Source organism: Macrobrachium rosenbergii, chromosome 48, assembly GCF_040412425.1.
Source record: "Macrobrachium rosenbergii isolate ZJJX-2024 chromosome 48, ASM4041242v1, whole genome shotgun sequence".
NCBI classification, from domain to species: Eukaryota; Metazoa; Arthropoda; class Malacostraca; order Decapoda; family Palaemonidae; genus Macrobrachium; species Macrobrachium rosenbergii.
The window spans coordinates 17,652,287-17,671,304 of record NC_089788.1 but is presented as its reverse complement, the minus strand read 5'-3'; the positions used below and the strand labels follow the sequence as shown (position 1 = coordinate 17,671,304).

Sequence of the window (19,018 nt, the reverse complement as noted above, 5' to 3'; positions counted from 1 at the left end):
GCCTGGTGGCACCTCCAAGGATATGGCTGACAGACTAGAGTAAATTGGGTAATCTCTCTTGGTGCCTTGCTTGAGAGTCAGCAGATATGTGCACCTTTGAGCCCAACAAGCAATCAGGGTCATCTTTGAGTCCAGGAGTGATCATCACGCTGCTGGTCACTGGGCAAATCAGGTTGAATGGCATAAACATCTAGATTGTCCCTAGGTTGTTGGAAAGAATCTTCCACCACTGCCCAAGGAATATGGAAATAGACAACAGAACACTAAAAGCTTTCTGTTCAGCCTCATGGTAAGGCAAACAGGTCAAGCATAAACTAACCGCAGAACTTACATTTCCATTATTTCAGTATGTAAGGACCAGATTGGTGGTGACAAGTGACTTGATATGCCAGAATATTCCACCTGCTCGGAATGTATTTAGCTGGCATCTTCATGGCATGGCAAACTGCCCATTTTTTTATTTGCACTGTCAACCTGTAAAAGTGGAGGAGAGACCTTCATCCCCACCTTTGCTTTTTGACATAATCCACTACAGCAGTGTTTTAGCTCATCAAGACTTAGTGATCTATCAACTGTTCCTGGAATGCTTGTAGGACTGGCAACACTGCCTGCATTTCTGAGACCATGTGCAGATGAGGTGTGCCCTGTGCCCACATACCTGAAACAAAGAAGAATTTCAGGTGTGTGCCCCTGACCCCTTTGACAAATCCATGAACAGGTGGATCTCAGGAGGAGGCAAGTTTAACAGAACTCCGGCTAAGAAATTCTCATCATCCAGCCACCATGCTAGTTCCTCTCAGATCTTTTGACTCAACAAAAGTTGAGAGGGGAGGTCTTAAGGGGCTAACCAGTGCTACTTCACTGCTACTATAGTGGGCACAGGTGAATCCATCCATGCAGCATAAGCTTCTCCAAAGCTGACAGTTGGCCGAGGACAACCTGCCAGCAGGTGAGCTGGTTCTGAGCTTCTCACTCTAGAGTTTTGCAGGAAAGACTCCCCACTGCCAAGTTTGTGAGCATGCCAGAACTAACCAGTCATACAGGGCTTAAGCCAAAACCAAATTATAATCCCAGGTGAACACCTGTGGGCTGGTGCCAGTCTGAAGCAGACAGCTCTGCAGTGGTAACAACTGAAAAATGAAGTCACCCCTTCTGATGGACTCTAGCACAGACTGTGCTACTGAAGTGCGTCTATAACACAAACTTGTTCAATGGGCAGCCTTGTTGCCTTCCCCATCAGGAATGTGACTGTAAAGCCCCTGGGGACACCTTTCTCCACCACTGCCTTCACCTCTGCTGACAGGCCAGAGATTTTGGAAAATAAGATAAGAACAGAACAGTATCAGTGTACATGAGGGGAGGGTAACGGTTCTTCCTGAGGGCCCAAACCTATCCAGGGCTTTGTCCCCTGTCTCTGCCACATTGCTCAATAGCCAGATATGCATCCCCCGCAACTCATGGCAGTAGAGGAGGGGTCACTGCCCTCAGCAGCCCCCTTTCTTTTTCTCCTTCCCTCCTTTCTTAGTTGTCCTTAGGAGAGGAAAAAGGCTGGGCTACTGGTATGGATTTTGTAGGAGCAGGTTTCCTCCCAATCCCCACTGAGGGTTTGAAATACACTGCATGGTGGATTAGTTGTTAATCCAATTTTCTTCTCTAGACCACCTTCTCCATATTACTCTTGGGAAAGAGTAATGTTGAACCCAACACCAAACCAATCCTAAGAGCAAGATTACTTTCCTGGGAAATTTGTCTGGAGAAAAGAGAGAAACAAGTCTCTTCTACTCAGAACTAGGTTTGCCTAAAGGTTGGAGCTGTAATATGAGAGGAAAGTCAGTGCTTTTCCCCTGATACTAGTAACCTCTGGAACTTCACCATCACATGCTGAAATCAGACATGTCATGGCAAAATCTGTCATGTTCAATCATAGATCAAGCCACAAGACATTCTAGGGGGAAGCTGAGGCAACAGATTCCAATGGCACCTGAATTAGCAGTAAAGATAGACTCAGTTTTCCGGCAGTCTCTACATATGTCGTTCATCAGTCCACAGAACGATGAGTCCAATGCTAGTAGTTGTCTCTGTTTCCTCCAGGATCTAGTACCACCTCTGATGCATGTGCAGTGGTGGAAGGAGCTTGCAAGATCTGCTGGATGACAAGGAACCCTCTGACCTGCAGATTAGGAGCAATCACTTGGCCCAAGACACCCTGTGCAAGCTGGAACCATGACAATCAAACAATGACAAGACCAGGGCAGGTATGGTGCCATGGAAACCTCTTTGAGATTATTATGCTCAGAATGAGTGTGATAATCTCACAAAACTTAAGCTCTAGCTTGGCTTGGTGATGTTTTGGAGAGAAGTCCCATCCAACCCCATCAGATCCTCAAGGGCATGAGCTGGATCCCTAGTTGGTATACTGTGTGTGTGTGTGTGTGCCTGGGGAAACACTGCATGCCACATAAGATCTACCCTTTGATTAATGTTCAGACTCGAGATAAGTCAACCTATTTGCCTACTTAAATTTGGTAGCAGCTGAGCCATGAGAGGGAATAAGGGAACAGTCACATGCATGCTTTGTATAGAATCATGCACACAAGAGGTGAATTGGTTGCATGTGAACAGGTCCTCCCAAGAATATTTAGTCCTGAAAGCAAATCTGTCATGAATAAACATGTTTGGTATATGCACAATCCAGGGATGCTGCACACAGCAAGCAAGACAGCAGTGCTGAGTCAACCTGATGGGGAGAGCCTACACCATAACCTGTGTGTGTATGTGGTCCATGGACCTTGCACACACACTGACAATGTGCTCTACCCAGTGTTACTACTCTGTAGAGGCAGGGAGAAGAACTAACTACTTGCTAGTTGTATGAGCACAATCCCTACAATGGGCACACACATTTACCCAAGTATGCTGACTCAACGACAGGTATATTTCCAAAGAAACACAATTTGAAGAGCCAGAAGCAGCCCTTGTGTCTGAGTGGGTCAGGACAGAGTACCAAGAATAATCACCAGTGGGCGACTGTGAGCTCCCACCACCTGAGATGGGGATAAGCACTCATTCAAAGATCTAAAAGACTTCTTATGAGAGGCCTTCTAAGGATTCCCTCATTCTTTCTCCTGTTAACTGAAGGAATCAAGAATAACAAAAAGGAGGAAGAGAAGTAGTAGAGCATCAAGAATACTTCTTCCTTTTCCTGCCTCAGTTCTCACCATGCCTCATTTCTCACCAATCTCAATGCTGGAAGACAGGTCAAGGCTAGTGCAGTCAAAATCATAGCCCTAGCAAAAGCAGGGGGGTCTGTTACAGAGAAAGCAACTGCTATAGGAGAATCCCCTTCCTTACCAGATGCCAGAGCAGCAGAAGCCTCCTCCTTTGCCAAGGCAAGGTGGCCTAGAAAGGCTGCAAATGATGACCTACCCAGGATGTTAAAGGTAGGCCAGATCTGCAACAACTTACAACCTGGAACCTCTTGAGTCATTGGTAGCCAGTGTTTTTCTAGAGTAGGCAACCATTCAAGCATCTGAATCATCCTCTGAGGAGAGCAAATGATAGGATCCTTTCTTCCTATGAGTACCCTCCCCCAACCAAGAGGGAGGTAGTACCAGCTGGAGGAATTAGGACAGAAATAACAAAGGCTGAGAGGAACTTGCAAAAGTGCCACTGGGAGCATGTCCCCAATCCTCCAATGAGGCTGGCAAATGCTTTTTATCCTTCCTCCTCTTCCTTCAAAACTTTTCTTACTGTGAATGGGACAAACCAATGTGCTCCTTGCAGAGGAATATGCAGGTGCACAATTTTCCCCTGCAGAAGGCACAGCACATGTAAAGATCAATGCTTACAGGAGACAGAAAATACCTGCAAGGTTGCTCATACAAGATGCTTCAAAAATGTATTTACTCCTAAGGAAATATACAAATTGCTTCAAGAATCTGCTGTTTGCAACCAATGCCTTTCATTTATGTCTTAACCCTTAGTAGTGGGGCAGTTCCATAAGAAGAAAACAGTTGAATTCCTCCAAGAAAAATAAGGCTTCCTAGTGGATCTCACCATGTCACTAGCATTATCTATGCTTAAGAGAAACTTTGAGCAGCCTTGCCCTTTCCAGGAGATCTGGCCCCCTAAGAAGTGTGTTTCATTGGAGTTATGTAGTCTTATGGGATGTTTCGTTGGTGTTATGTTGCATAGTACACACATTAAATACAGCTTACATGCATCCACATACATTTACTTTATTATTGTTTTACAGAATAATTATGTTTACATTATCATTTATCCTTCATCAATGCTTAAACCATCATACTTATTGTAAGACCACTAGCTTGATTATGCATTGTGGCAATATTGCAATTATATGTGACAACAAAGCTATTGTTTACCATCATGTGTGATGCATAAGCCAGTTGCTGTTAAGTGGCTGTGACAAGCGTGGGACTTCCTCCAACTTTCACATTAGTGTCTCTGTCTTGAATATATGGGAGTATAAGATCTGTGACTTTGATTCATCACCCTTAGTTCCATTGCCTACATGGCATATGTGGCAGGGTTACATGCTGCAGATACATTGTACAGTGAGTAGGATTTTCCTTGACAGAGACTTCAGCTGGGCCCGACATTCTGAAATCCAAGAAAGCAACTGCCATGAAGAAGTGTTTACTTCTCATCTTGCACATTGGATCTCTTACAGTGATCCAGGAGTGATACAGTGTTTGTGCAGTGCAGAGTTAGAGTGTCAGTGTATTATAGTGCAGTGTGGTATATTGAGAATGTGTCCTCACCAGTCTCTCAGCAGGATACTCGAATTCTGGCACGATTTTTGCGCCCCATGACACATCCTCCTCCTTTCACTCATTGAGGGGTGACTGAGGCGCTCAGCACTGCCGCTCCCCACCCAGCCCGCTCTCCTCCCCACCAATGCAACACACACAAACACCCAGCCACCTACACTCGCTCGTCTCATCCAGCCTGCTGCTTAATTTTACAGGCTTACTGTAACCTAGATTTTAATTTTCAACTACTGGTGCATTCCTTCGTTTACATACAGTGAACTGGACATTTCCCTTGCACTCTCCAAACTAAACTCTCTTACAATACCAACTCAACATGGCTCCGCAAGAGTAACAGCTAACTGAGTTGACAGATCAGACAGAGGGTCCGATGGGTGACAACGGATCAATGCCTTTCCCCACAGCCAAAGACGATACCAGCCCCACCCTCCCTCCCTCCCCTGACTCCCAATAAGCCAGGAAGCCGTGATGATGACATACTGCATCATACACTTTCTTCAGACTTCCAGCTTGCAAGAGCAAGATTGACGGAGACAAAAGGAACAGACCAGACAACAAATGGAGCGATCATGACAGGAAGACAACCAGTGGTTCGTGGTGCTCTTCACACTACAGTACCATCAGGACAGATTGCAGCATCGCTACCCCAGCAACCTGACACTAAATCTACACCTAATGTCACACCTGTTCCTCCTCCTCCAACCCCTGGCGTTGCAGTTCATACACCCAAGGTTTCTAGCAAACCTACGGTCCACTCCCCACCTCTGCTGCAACAAGATGAAGCATTTCACCAATGGAGGCTCCATTTCGAGGACTATGCAGCCTTAGTTGGACTTGAGAGATTGCATCAAACCTCCCAGCTGATCCACCTGAGGACTTGCATCTCCCTGGACATTCAGCATCTGCATAAACATACACTAGGCATCCCTCCTGACACATCACTTTCCCTTACAGAGGTGTTGGATACACTGCAGAAGCACTTTTGCAGCTTCAGAAATGAAGCTTTACAACACAGGGAATTGTTGTCCTGCAAACAGGCTGTGGGAGAATCATTTGCAGACTATTATGCACGCCTCAAGGAGAGGACGAAGAGTTAAAATACAATGCCTTATCCCCCTCCAACCCTCATCCACCCTCACAGAGTTCGTGACATGCTGCTGCTTCTGTGAATCTACACATGCAACTCCATCAGCCATTGCATCTTCCCCTAGCCAGGCCAGCACAGTATCTTCATACAAGAGGAACCAGTGCCTACAGAAGAGGACTTCTCATTGATCTCCTGACTAGCCCTCTCACTAGTCCTCTAACAGTGACCCTTGTCAATAATGCTCTCACAGGCACAACTCCGGACATTGCCTAGCCACGAGTGCCACCTGCAATAACTGCGGATGCACGGGTCATTGGACCCGCTCCCAGAGAGGCCCTGCTAAGGAAGCTCAGTGCAGTATCTGCCAGAAACAGGGACATTCGTGAAGATGTGTAGGTCTACCAAGACGAATTGGACCAGGTATGCAGCCTCACCTTCAAGCCCAAGTGGAAATCACCCCTCACCACCTACTAAGTCAGACACTAGCTGCTGCCTCACGGGTGAAAACTCAGGTAAACGAGTCCCCCACACCAGTCACTGTCTCCCAGTCATTCAGCGATATCTCATCACATCTCCAGCTAATCCCCAATACATGAGCAGACATCACAGTGTTTGGCACCACACACTTGGATGCACTCTGCATACCCTGGACAAGACTTTCACCTTCACCTGTAAGGTCTCCCCTGAAACTCGTTCTCCTCCGCTCCGTTTTCTATAAGGGACCTTCCAGCCTTCACCTTGGAGGGCTCCGCAACCCGAGGTCGCGGTCATCGGAAGTGTCCTACTGTTGAATTATGTAAAAATGAGGCCAGTCGGCATTAATAACGTATTATTATTTATTGTAACATTTGTCTGGCAGGTCATATACCATGCCTTAGATTTTGTTTCTCAAGGTTGTATATTTGTATTTGTATAATTGGTTGACCCAATTCACACATATGCCCTTTATGCACTGGGCCTTCATCCAGATAAGGCTGCAGTCCTTTTAAGGAAGTTGTGTATATTTTTTCTGTCAAAAAAAATCATTCTCACTGTTCTGTCATTGTATTTTTGGACAACCTTATATTGGTGACCCAAGGAGTATTTCTCCAGCCATTAAGGGACTAACTTCATCTTAGTTTTGGCTCGATGAAAACTCACGCCCCCTAATGGACTTGATACGGCGCCCACTGGGCATTCGGGCGTTCGACTCATCAATAGGTCTCCCAACCATTAGCGGACTAATTACGGCGTACTCCTTGTACGTTTTGGTGCTCGAGATATCGATAAGGTTGAACAAAAACATGGCAGACAGCCCTGTTACACTCGGTCCCTCGGTAGCAGACGCATCAGGAGACAACCCGCCTCACTCGCTCCTGCATGACACCTCTACGCCACGGCCAACACCTAACCCCCGGAACCTGTCCGTCCCCGACTCTTGCCCAGTTCATCGCGCACAAGCGTGCACCAGAACAGCTGAAGGTTGCCCCAACCGTCCATTCATTTGGCCCTTTACACCCGGGACGTGCCTGAGGGATGGTTCTACAGGGTAGAAGGGAACTTCCGAGTTGCTGGCCTGACGGATGCTGTCCTCCAGGCCGACGTTGCCATCAACGCCCTGCCGGAGGAAATCTACAAGAAGGTCGTGATGTGGCTCCACTCCCAGGGGGACCCAGTAACGTTCCTCCGGCTTAAAGATAAGCTCCTTGAGACCTGCACAGCGTCGGCCTCCGAGAGGGCATCCCACCTGATGGACCTTGCCCTCAACCCCAGGAGGCAGGCGGGGACATAATGAACGCCATCGACGACCTCCTCTACCTCCCCGATACGGACATCTACAGCCTGCGGAGACAGGTCGACCTGTCAACAGAGATCTTCCTGCGTCAGCTAGCATCCAGAGGTCCGATCCCAGATCCTGGACCCCTTCAGCCTGCCCCAGGACATCCTCCAGCACCAGAGTTTTTCGCACCGCCTGATGGAGGTTGTGCGTGCGACCAGGAAGACTACAGCTGCAAGGTTCCCTCCACCAACGCCATCCTCCTTCAGGAGTCCCGAAGATCCCATCTGCGCTGTTGTCAAGAAAACCACCCCCACCGCAAAGAAGAGATACCTGGCGTTTGTCACTTCCACAAGAAGTTCGCAAATACGCCAACTTATTTTTTCCCCCTGCTCATTCACACATCCAAAAACGGGCCGGGAGGCGGCCTGCCCAACAGGCCGTCCGCACCAGTCAGCAGCAGTACTTCAGGGGCCACCCAAACCCTTGTCAGTAGGTTTCTTCGTCAGGAGGCAACCTCCGGCAAGATGATGTTGGTGGACACCAGGCCATCCACTCAGTATTTCCACCCTCAGAGAAGACCTCCAGTGCCCGCCGGACGCGGACGACCCCACCCGACAGCAGCGAACGGGTCCCCATCCCTCCTACGGAACCAGGCCTCTTTCGGTCTCCATCCTCGGGAGGAACTTCAACTAGGAGTTCATCATCCAGGAACGAATGTTCTGAGAACCCCGCTTCTGAGGGGTGGACTTCCTCGCCCACTGACCTAGCAGTTTCGTGGGTCAGAAGCGCCTCATCGATATGGGGACCTGTCAGGCCCTGCCCCATATCCACCGGCCCCTGTGAGACCACCCAGAAGCTCCAGTAGGATTCCACCAGTCATCAAGCGCCCTCCTGACGGAGTTCCCTGGAGTGTTCAAGCCAGAACTCCGCCTGACACCCGGAACCCCTGCAAAGCATGGTATCTACCATCACATATCGACGAAGGGCCCCCCTGTCTACGCCAAGTTCCGACAGCTTCCCCAGCAGCGCCTTCAGGAGGCAAAGAAGGCCTTTGCAGAGATGGAAAGGATGGGGATCTGCAGGAAGGCCTCCAGCCCCTGGGCCTCCCCCCTCCACATGGTGAAGAAGGCCGACGGCACTTGGAGACCCTGTGGGGACTGTCGCCGTCTGAACATAGTGACAGAGCCAGACCACTACCCCCTGCCGAATATGCAGGACCTGACGTCTTCATTCCATGGGGCTAAAATAGTCTACAAAGTGGACCTCCTAAAGTCTTATTTCCAGGTTCCTGTAGCACCGGAAGACATCCCGAAGACCGCCATCATTACACCATTCGGGTCCTTCGTCTTTGCATTCTCCACCTTCGGGTTGAGGAACGCAGGGGTGACCTTCCAGCATCTGATGGACAGCATCCTCGGTGACCTGGACTTCTGCGTCTGCTATGTAGACGACATACTCATATTCTCCAGGTCATGGGAGGAACACCTTCAGCTCCTGCGGGCCGTCCTCAAACGGCTGAATGACAACGGGCTCATCGTGCGGTTCAACAAGTGTACCTTCGGGGTGGAGAAAATTGAATTCCTGGGCCACGAAATCTCCACCAAGGACATCCACCCCCTGTCTTCTAAGGTCAGGGCCATTGAGAAGTTCCCCATGCCCACATCAATCAAGGCCCTTCAGGAGTTCCTCGGGATGGTGAACTGATTACAGGAGATTCATCCCGGTGTTGCCCACACCATGGGCCCCTGAAGGCCCTGAAGGGACGCCCCAAATCCTGGTGTGGGGACCAGAAACCAAAAATCCTCGCCAAGACAGCGATCCCTTACACCATGACCCAATGGAACTCTGCAGCTGACAACAGACGCCAGCAATGAAAATGTGCCTGATTCGGTGCCGTCCTGGAACAGGTAATCCACGGCACACCCCACCCCTTTGCCTTCTTCAGCAAGAAACTTAGTCCCACCGAGGCACGATACAGCACGTTCGACAGGGAGCTCCTCGCCGCTTACGTGGCGGTGAGACACTTCAAGTTCCTCCTGGAGGGGGGTCCTTCATCCTGTGGACAAACCACCAACCCTGGTCCACGCCTTCACGAAGGCGGGTGACACTGTTGGTCGGCAAGGCAGCAGAGGCATCTGGCAGCCCAGGCGGAGTTCTCCTGTTCATCCGTTACATCCCCAGCAAGAGCAATCCTGTGCAGACGCCCTCTCAGGATTGAGGTCAACTCCATCCAGCTCGGGATCGATTATGAGGACTTGCTCGCCCGTGAACAGGCTGTCGACCCAGAGACACCTGCCTACTGTATCGCCTACACGTCCCTGGTGTGGAGGGATGTGCCCTTCGGAAATTCAGGTCTCACCCTCCTCTGCGACACCAGCACGGGCCGTCCCTGTCCCCTAATCCCGGCCTCCCGACATAAGAAGGTCTTCGACGTGATCCATGGCCTCTCCCACTCCTCAGGCCGTAACACTTCGCACATCCTGACGGAAAAATTCATGTGGCACAGGATCCGAAAGCACGCCAGGACCTGGGCCAAGCAATGCCTCCACTGCCAGAGAAGCAAGATCAGCAGGCACACAGAATCAGGAGTAGGAGAGTTCCCGCAGCCGAGGAGACACTTCGGACACATCCACGTCGACATCAAATTGGCCCCTACCTCCTTCAGGAGGAGCCAGATACATCCTGACAGTCGTCGACCGCTCCACCAGGTGGCCAGAGGTTGTTGAACGTCATGACCAAAGCAAACTTCTACAGCATGCGCATGAGAGCTCTCCTCACCAGCTGGATCAGCCGGTTCGAGTCCCAGACAACATATCCACGGATAGGGGCTCGGCATTCCTGTCGGAGTTATGGGCCGCCCTGACCCAACTCCTGGGCACCAAACACCATACCACAACATCTTACAACCCTGAGGCAAACGGGATGGTGGAAAGGTTTCACCGTTCACTAAAGGCCTCCCTTACAGCAAGGTGTTAAGGAAAAAATTGGAAGAACCAGCTACCTTGGGTCCTCCTCGGCCTCAGGACCACCCCACGGGCCAATGGCGAGCCGTCCCCTGCCGAGAAAGACTATGGGGAAACGCTGACCGTGCCGGGAGAACTGGTCGAAGGAAGAAAGGACATCACCATGCAGAGGCTATGGGAGATAGCCAGCAAGTTTGTACCTTGTAGGCGATCCTTCCAAGCAAGGACCCCAGTCTACATTCCCCAACCTTATCATCTTGCAGGCAGGTCTTCGTCAGGGACGATGCAGCACGGCCCCCTAACAAATCCATGCAGGGCCCCTTCAAAGTACTTCAACGGGAAGGCTTACCAGCTTCACATCCATGGGAGGGAAGATTGGGTCTCCATAGACCGGTTGAATCCAGCCTTTCTGCCTGACGAAGACGATCCAGAAGGTGTCAAGGATCAACGGGCCACCCAGGCCCCCCTTATCGCACGTCAACAGGGCACGAGGAAGGAACGGGACTTCCACCCAGAGCAGTCGTTTCCAAGAGCCACCAAGGGGCTGGTATCCTGCAGGAGGACACCAACTTCCTCCCGGTTATTCATCACAATCAACTTGCAAACATAGCCCCGGACATCGCAGTACACATAGCCACTTATGAGCCGTAAACGTTTGTTCATTTGGACCCCTAACAATGAGCAAGGATTTGAGGAGGTCAAGACAGCTTTGACTTCACCACCTGTCCTAGCACCTTTCAACCTAGCCTCACCCGTGGTCCTGCAAACAGACACCTCACACCTGTATGGCCTCAGCTATGCCCTACTTCAAGACAACGGCTGCGGTCAAATGCGTCTCTTCCAGTGTGGCTCTCATTTTCTTAAGGACACAGAAGCTTGCTAAGCCACCATAGAGCTGGAGCTGCTCGCAGTCACTTGTGCTATGGCTAAGTGCTGCCTATACTTGTCTGGACTTCAGCATTTCACCTTAATGCCTGACCATTGCCCCCTGATACACCCTGGACGCCATTGAGAATCCACTCCTACAATGCCTCGAGGTCTGGCACGCAGGGAAATAGCTCTGCATATCAGACACCCGGTCTCACTCCCCAGCCAGCCGCCCCATAGCTGAAGATGAGGAAGACTGCACCACCTCAACTGCACATGTTAGGGGCATCGTTGCCAGCACCATCACTTCCACTGACGACCAGGCGAACAGGACCCATTGTCGAAGAAGATAGGGCTCTACAGGAAATCTTTAACGCTGCAACTCAGGATCAAGACTACAGTCGCCTTGTCCACTACATCTCCAACAGCTTTCCCACCAACCACTACGACCTTCATGCCTCCACCCTCCTGTATTGGAAGCTGCAGATGGGATCGTCATCCCTGCAGCCCTCTGTAGACGCACTTTGGCTGGCCTCCACGACAGCCACCGAGGGATCGAAGCTACTTGACGTCGTGCAAGACAGACAGTATTTTTGCCAGGCATCGACGCCAATATCAAGAGTACGAAAGAAAGTTGCAACGTCTGCCAACATCATCTCCCCAGTCAGCAACAAAACCTTACATGTGTGACGACCACCCATCCTGGCCCTTCATAGCAGGGAAATCCTTCCTTGTTATCTCTGATAGACTTTCAGGCTGGCCTGTGGTTGTCCCCTGTGGACGTGACACAACCGCAACCAGAGTCACAAGAATGTTCTGTGTCTTCTTCCACGAGGTTGGTGTCCCACTGAGCTTATGGACCGATGGAGGACCCCCATTTTCCAGTCAAGAATTCAAGCAATTCACCAACTGCTGGGGCATTCACCACATCATCACTTCTCCACATTACCCTCAGTCCAATGGACACTCGGAAGCTGCAGTAAAAGCTATTAAACACCTGATCATCAAGACCGCCCCATCCGGGAACACAGAATGTTCTGTGTCTTCTTCCACGAGGTTGGTGTCCCATTGCGCTTATGGACCAATGGAGGACCCCTATTTTCCAATCAAGAATTCATGCAATTCACCAACTGCTGGGGCATTCACCACATCATCACTTCTCCACATTACCCTCAGTCCAGTGGACATGCGTTGAAGTTGCAGTAAAAGCTATTAAACACCTGATTATCAAGACCGCCTCATCTGGGAACACTGATTGTGACGCCTTTGATAGAGGACTGGTGGAGCTTGAACACCTGACCCCTGCTGGATGCTCCCTGCAGGTTCTCTGCCCACCCTCCACACTTGTGCTCCAGCCCACCCTGGTCATTCACTGGCAAACTAAGACTGAGGGAGACATACTGTACCACACCAACCGGGCCATGAGTCTCATAAATTTCTTGTGCCTCGAACTAAGCTACCATCGACCAGCGAGTCAGATGACACCTCCAACAGGACAAGGTCGGCATCATGATGGGCTGTCCTCAAGACAGTGCTCTGGTCAGAAAAGTACGCCTAGTGCCTAATATGAGTGATGACACATCTGTGTCCTCTTGCTCTGGCTTACAGAAAGAGAGCCATCATTCAAACACACCAATGTCCTCATCATTCATCCCAACTTGCTGGAAGGAGTCAATGTTGGGCCCAAGACAGTGCTACGAGCGTAAAGGGGGAGTGAGGTGTATAGACATCAAATATCATTACTGTTGCATAGTACATACATTATGTACAACATACATGCATCCATGTACATTTACTTTATTATTGTTTTACAGAAGAATCATGTTTACATTATTTATCCTTCATCAATGCTTAAACCATTATACATATTGTAAGACCACTAGCTTGATTATGCATTGTGGCAACATTGCAGTTATATATGACAACACCGCTATTGTTTCCCACCATGTGCGATGCATAAGCCAGTTGCTGTTAAATGGCTGCTGAAGTGTGACAAGCATGGGACTTCCTCTCACTTTCATGTTAGTGTCTGTCTGTCTTGAATATATGGGAGTGCAGGCAGTCCCTGGTTATTGGCGGGCTTGGTTATCAGCGATCCGGTTTTTTGGGGCTTGTCTAGCAATGAAAATCAGTGATTTTCAACACCAGCATGCTCAGGTTTCCACTTATTGGCGCAGATAATCGTTTATTGGCACCGATAAATACCTAACCGAGGCGCCTATAACCAAAAATCGCTGACTGTCGGTTACCAGCGATTTTCGCTTATCATCACGCCTTCAGAATGGAACCCGCACTGATAACCAGGGACTGCCTATACAAAGAAAATGTGACTTTGATTCATCACCCTTTTCCATTGCCTACATGGACATATGTGGCAGGGTTACATGCTGCAGATACACCAATGAACTGTTGTCTCATTCTTCAGACAGACCAAATCTGAAGACTGTCCTTCTCTAAGCTTTAGCCTTGGTAGAGAAGATGGGGGAAATGCATGGCCTGTCTTATCTTAGTCACAGCACTCAGAAAGGTGGGGGTCCCTCTCGTTTTCTTGCATCCCATAGTTTTGTATAAAAAGTTCAGAACCCTTCAATTCTACATGTAAGGTCTGAGTTTGTTGGTGGAGACCTGGATGAGATACTGTTGTGCCCAGTCTGTGCCCTTATGTACTATTTAAAAGGGACCTGCTTCTTGAGGCCAGAGTGTAGGAGACTTTTCATTAGTACAAGTTAGCACAAGAAGGAACACCCTTTCTTTCTGGCTTGCTAAGGATATTAAGCAGGCCTATTATTCCTCCAGGGAGGAGTCTGGCCTCCTTTCCCACTTGAGGGCACATGAAGTTTGGGGCATGGGATTGTTTCTCACCTTTTGGAAAGAACTATTGGGTTTTCAGTTAATGAGGGCAGGAGTCGGGTGTAGTCAGACAACCTATACCTGTTTCTGCTTAAGGGATGTTGCCCACTGGTCTCTAGATACTTTTTCCTCGGGGTCGATGGTGGCTGCTTAAGTTGAGTAGTTACCTGATCCCAACTGGGTACCCTGTCTCATCTGAATACATATGCTTTGTGTGTCCTTATTTGAAAAGCGATTGAGTAATAGATGGCTATCCCTTCCATTATTCCTTTTCCTTCCCAAATGCCTCTGGGCCAAAGTACAAACACCTGTTATAATAATTTTAGAATGCTTCTCCCTCTGTCCTTTTTCCTTTAACAAAGGGGATGAAGGATATGGAAGAGCATCTCGGAGTAGTAATGGTTCTCCATAATTATTGTTCCTATTCAAATTCTCCTCTAAATTTCAGGGCTCTCAAGCACAGGGCCCTGCCTCTCTATTCTTCTTTCCACCAAAACAGTAAGAGGTTGTTGAAGTCATTGTATCCCTGATTGTACAGGCAAATGAGAGCTTGGCTTTTCCTGGTGGACTTGATGGTAATTTCCACCTTGGCTGTTGTTGAAGCTGTTTTCTCAGGCGTTTCTTGTAGAACATGGTTTATGATTGTCTCAAAACATTGTGATTATTTTTGCAGTGATCATGCCTGATGATTCTTCTCCACTTGAGAGGAATTAGCACTGTGAGGACAAGAAAGGTCAACTGGGTATTAATGTATTTATTACCTGAGTGCAGGTATACATGGCAGATTGGGGACAGAAACATGGTGCCCAACCTCCGATCACCGTGACCCGCACTCTGAGCAATTTGTGTTTGTTGACAGACAAACAAATGGCAATTATGAGAGACAATAAATGTACAATGATGAAATACATATCGGCAGAAAGGCCAGAAAATTCTACACATGAATATTTACACGAGAGTCTTGACATATTAAGAAATGCAATGCATGACGTGACTGATGCGAAAACGAAGAGACGTCTGACGCCTTTACAAAGAACTCCCACCCCCAAGACAATAATGATAAAAGTAATGATTGGAAGACATCTGAGAAAGAAAAATCAATCACGGAATCGCTTTGGGAGCAGGAGCCCGCCCCAAGTTCTTGATACCTGCAGGACGTGGGGCGGCTTCGACTGCTGAATCGCCTGGCAGCTTAGCTGAGTGGATGACTTCCTTAGTGTGGTCCTCGACCCCGTTTCGGGATGGCAACGGGATCATCTGCGGCCACATTTTGTGGAGGAATTCTGGGCCGCCTGCCAGTTTCCTCCTGAGTTTCGCTGTCTAACATGAAAGCTGGTTTCAGCCGGTCAACAGAAACCTAGTCTTCATGCCCATGGATGTTGATGAGATAGGCCTTCGATGATCTGCTGACAATACGGTATGGGGCCCTGTACGGTCTGGTCAAGGGTGGGCGGTGGGCGTCGATCCTGATGAAGACGTGGGTGCAGGTATCCAGGCCCCCCAGGGCTGTAGACGTGGGTCCTGTCACAGAAAGTCTTTTGGCAGGGCACGAACTTCTGTGCCACTTCCCTTAGTCTTGGAAGGGAGGTATCTGTGCTGTCCAGCGCCGTTGGGAAGAACTCTCTTGGAACAGCTAGTGTTTCACCGCAGGCTTTCTCTGCAGGAGATACGTCACCGTCTGCTCTCAGTGCGGCGCAGAGACCCAGCAGGATCCAGGGGAGCTGGGCCTTCCAATTGTCGTTGATACAGCGTGCCATCAGAGCTGCCTTCAACGAACAGTGGGCCCTTTCCACCATGCCTTTGGATGCGGGGTTATATGCCGTCATACTGTGGAGAGTCGTCCCTATCAGACATGCCAGGGTGACCCAGAGCTCCGACAAGAATGCTGGGCCCCTGTCCATAGTTGTGCTGTCAGGCACACTGAAACAGCTGACCCAACTCGACAGGAAGGCCTCTGCACAGGCGCTCGTTGATGCTTCTGCCATTGGGGTTGCTTCCGGCCACCGTGTGGAACGGTCTATGACCGTCAGGAGGTATCTGGCATCCCCTGATTGTAGCAGAGGACCTACAATGTCTATATGGATGTGACCAAAGTGCCGACGTGGTTGAGGGAAGTCTCCGAGGCCTGATTCTGTGTGCCGGGTGACTTTACTTGTTTGGTATGGTATGCAGTTCTTCAGCCCACTGCCGAACGTCCTTCCTGATACCGTGCTACACGAACTTCTCCATCATCAGGCGCACTGTTGTTTGGCCTGATGGATGGGACAGGCCGTGGATGACATCAAATATCTGCTTTCTCCTGGATGCAGGGATCAGGGGGCGTGGGCGGCCCATGCTGGTGTTGAACTGGATCCTCCTATTGGCACGTCTTCCCATTTCAGTGCGGTGAGTGCCCTGCGGTAGGCTGCTGTTTCCGGGTCTGCGGCCTGTTCCTTCACCAGGTCCTCATAGTCTATGCCGAGGTGGACAGAATTTATCTCGACCCTTGATAGGGCATCGGCTACTGGGTTCTTCCTGCCGGGGACGTAGCTAATGGTGCAGCTGAACTCAGAGATAGTGGCCAAGTGCCGCTGCTGCCTCACAGACCACGCATCTCCCACCTTCGTGAATGCATGTACTAAAGGCTTGTGGTCTGTGAGGATGGTAAAAGGGGTGCCGTCCAAGAGGTACTTGAAGTGCCGCATGGCTTGGTAGATTGCCAGCAACTCCCTGTCGAATGCGTTGCAGCGGGTCTCTGGCGGTGTTAACTTGCGACTGAAGAAGGCCAGTGGGTGTGGGGAGCCACCCAACACCTGCTCCAGCGATGTTGCTGGCGTTGATGGTAAGTCTCAGGGAGGCGGTGGGGTCGTAGTGTGTTAATGTGGTGGCTTTGGCGAGGGCTACCTTCATCTGCTCGAACGCCTGTTGTTGCGGAGCTGCCCACGCCAGTGCTTTCGGCTTCCCCTTCAGGACTGCGGTCAGGGAATACATGATGCGGGAAACATCTGGTATGAAGCAGGTGGTAGTAGATGACCATGCTGAGGAACTCCTGTAGGGACTTTATGGTTTTTGGCGTTGGGAACTTCTTTACTGCATCCACCTTGGAGGCCATGGGGTGGACATCTGCCGGGGAGATCTCATGGCCCAAGAAGTCTGCCTTCTCTACTCTGTAGGTACACTTGTCGAACCTAACGACCAAACCGTTCTCCTGCAAGCGTTTCAGCATGGCCTGGACATGGCACAGGTGTTCCTCCAGGGACCTGGAGAAGATCAGGATGTCATCTACGTAGTAAACGCAGAAAGGTAGGTTCCCCAAGATGGTGTCCATAAGACGTTGGAATGTGGCCCCGGCGTTCCTGAGGCCGAAGGTAGAGTAGGAGAAGGTATACGTTCCGAGTGGCATGATGATGGCTGCCTTCGGAACGTCATCAGGGTGCACTGGTACCTGAAAATAAGACTTTAGTAAATCCATTTTTGTAAATACTTTGGCCCCATGCAGGGCGCCTATTTAGGTCCTGTATGTTCAGCAAGGGATAGTGGTCCGGTGTCATTACTAGGTTTAGCCGACGATAGTCCCCACAGGGCCTCCAGGAGCCGTCTGGTTTCTTTACCATGTGGAGAGCGGATGCCCACGGGCTTGATGCCTTCCTGCAGATGCCATCCATTCCATCTTGGCGAAGGCCTGTTTAGCATCTTGGAGTTTTTTGGGTGGCAAGCGCCAGAATTTGGTGTGTATTGGCGGGCCTCTCGTGGTGACATGGTGATGGATGCCGTGTTTGGCCTGGGCTCCCAGCAACTGACGCAGCTCAAATTGAAGACGTCTGGGAACTCATGGAGGATGGTACTGTACTTATTCAAAGAGATGGAGCATACAGTGGGCATCCCCGGCCCAGTGGAGAGTGATCGGGAGTGGCAGGTTCCGGTATCCAGCAGGCGTTTTCAGCCGACATCTAACAGAAGTACGTGGTGTGCAAGGAAATCAGCGCCCAGGAGAGGCAACTTGACCTCCGTGATGATGAAGGGCCAACCATATTTACGGGCCAAGAATGATATTCTGCGGGTCACAGTTCCGTAGCAGTGGATGGGAATTCCATTTGCGGCCACCAGTGCTGTTGTGGAGCTGGATGTGCGGTCGTGGTCCTCTCTCGGCGGCGGAAACACCGATTGCATCATCTCGGTGTCAACCAGCATTTGTCATTTCGATATGGCGTCATGGATGAAGAATCCTACTGGTCCGGAGTCTTTAAGTTTGCGGCCACTGCTGTTACTTGTGGCCGCTTTTCTCGTTTTTTGTGAAAGAACAGGGGGCTCTGCAATTTCTGGCAGCGCTTCCAAACCTCCAATGGAAGTAACACCAGGCTGGATTTCTCCATGTCCTATGGCTGCGCCTCCTTCCTGTGCACCGCATTTGTGTCCTCTGCCTCATCTTCTTCTGTTACCAGGTTACAGGCTGTGGGTGTTGCGGCGTGGTTGGAGGCCTTGGTGGCCTCGTGGAGTTTGTGTGCCATGTTCACCAATTCGTCCATTGAAAGGGCGTCTGCATCCGTGAATTGCCCCCTCACCTCCTGCAGAAGGCACCCTGCAGGAATATTTCTCGTGACAAGCTGATCTCCCTCCTCCGACCATCCGCGTTGACCCCCGCCAACATCAGGAGACCTCAGAGTTCATCCCAGGCGTCCCTGGTTGATGATGGCTGGGTCATCAGGTCAAGGGCATTGGG

At 50.1% G+C, this 19,018-nt stretch overlaps 2 protein-coding genes across 2 annotated transcripts; one reads left to right on the top strand and one right to left on the bottom strand.

The window, feature by feature from the left end:
• The first annotated feature begins 7,650 nt into the window (after positions 1 to 7,650).
• LOC136830994 (uncharacterized) lies at positions 7,651 to 10,365 on the top strand. The gene is made up of 4 exons (XM_067090934.1): positions 7,651 to 8,128; positions 8,484 to 9,334; positions 9,547 to 9,736; positions 9,821 to 10,365. Exons 1-4 carry the CDS (start codon positions 7,651 to 7,653, stop codon positions 10,363 to 10,365), a joined length of 2,064 nt encoding a protein of 687 aa, XP_066947035.1.
• Positions 10,366 to 15,683: 5,318 nt separating this feature from the next.
• Positions 15,684 to 16,304, bottom strand: LOC136830993 (uncharacterized). The gene has a single exon (XM_067090933.1). The coding sequence runs from the start codon at positions 16,302 to 16,304 to the stop codon at positions 15,684 to 15,686; it is 621 nt and encodes a 206-aa protein (XP_066947034.1).
• Positions 16,305 to 19,018: the final 2,714 nt, after the last annotated feature.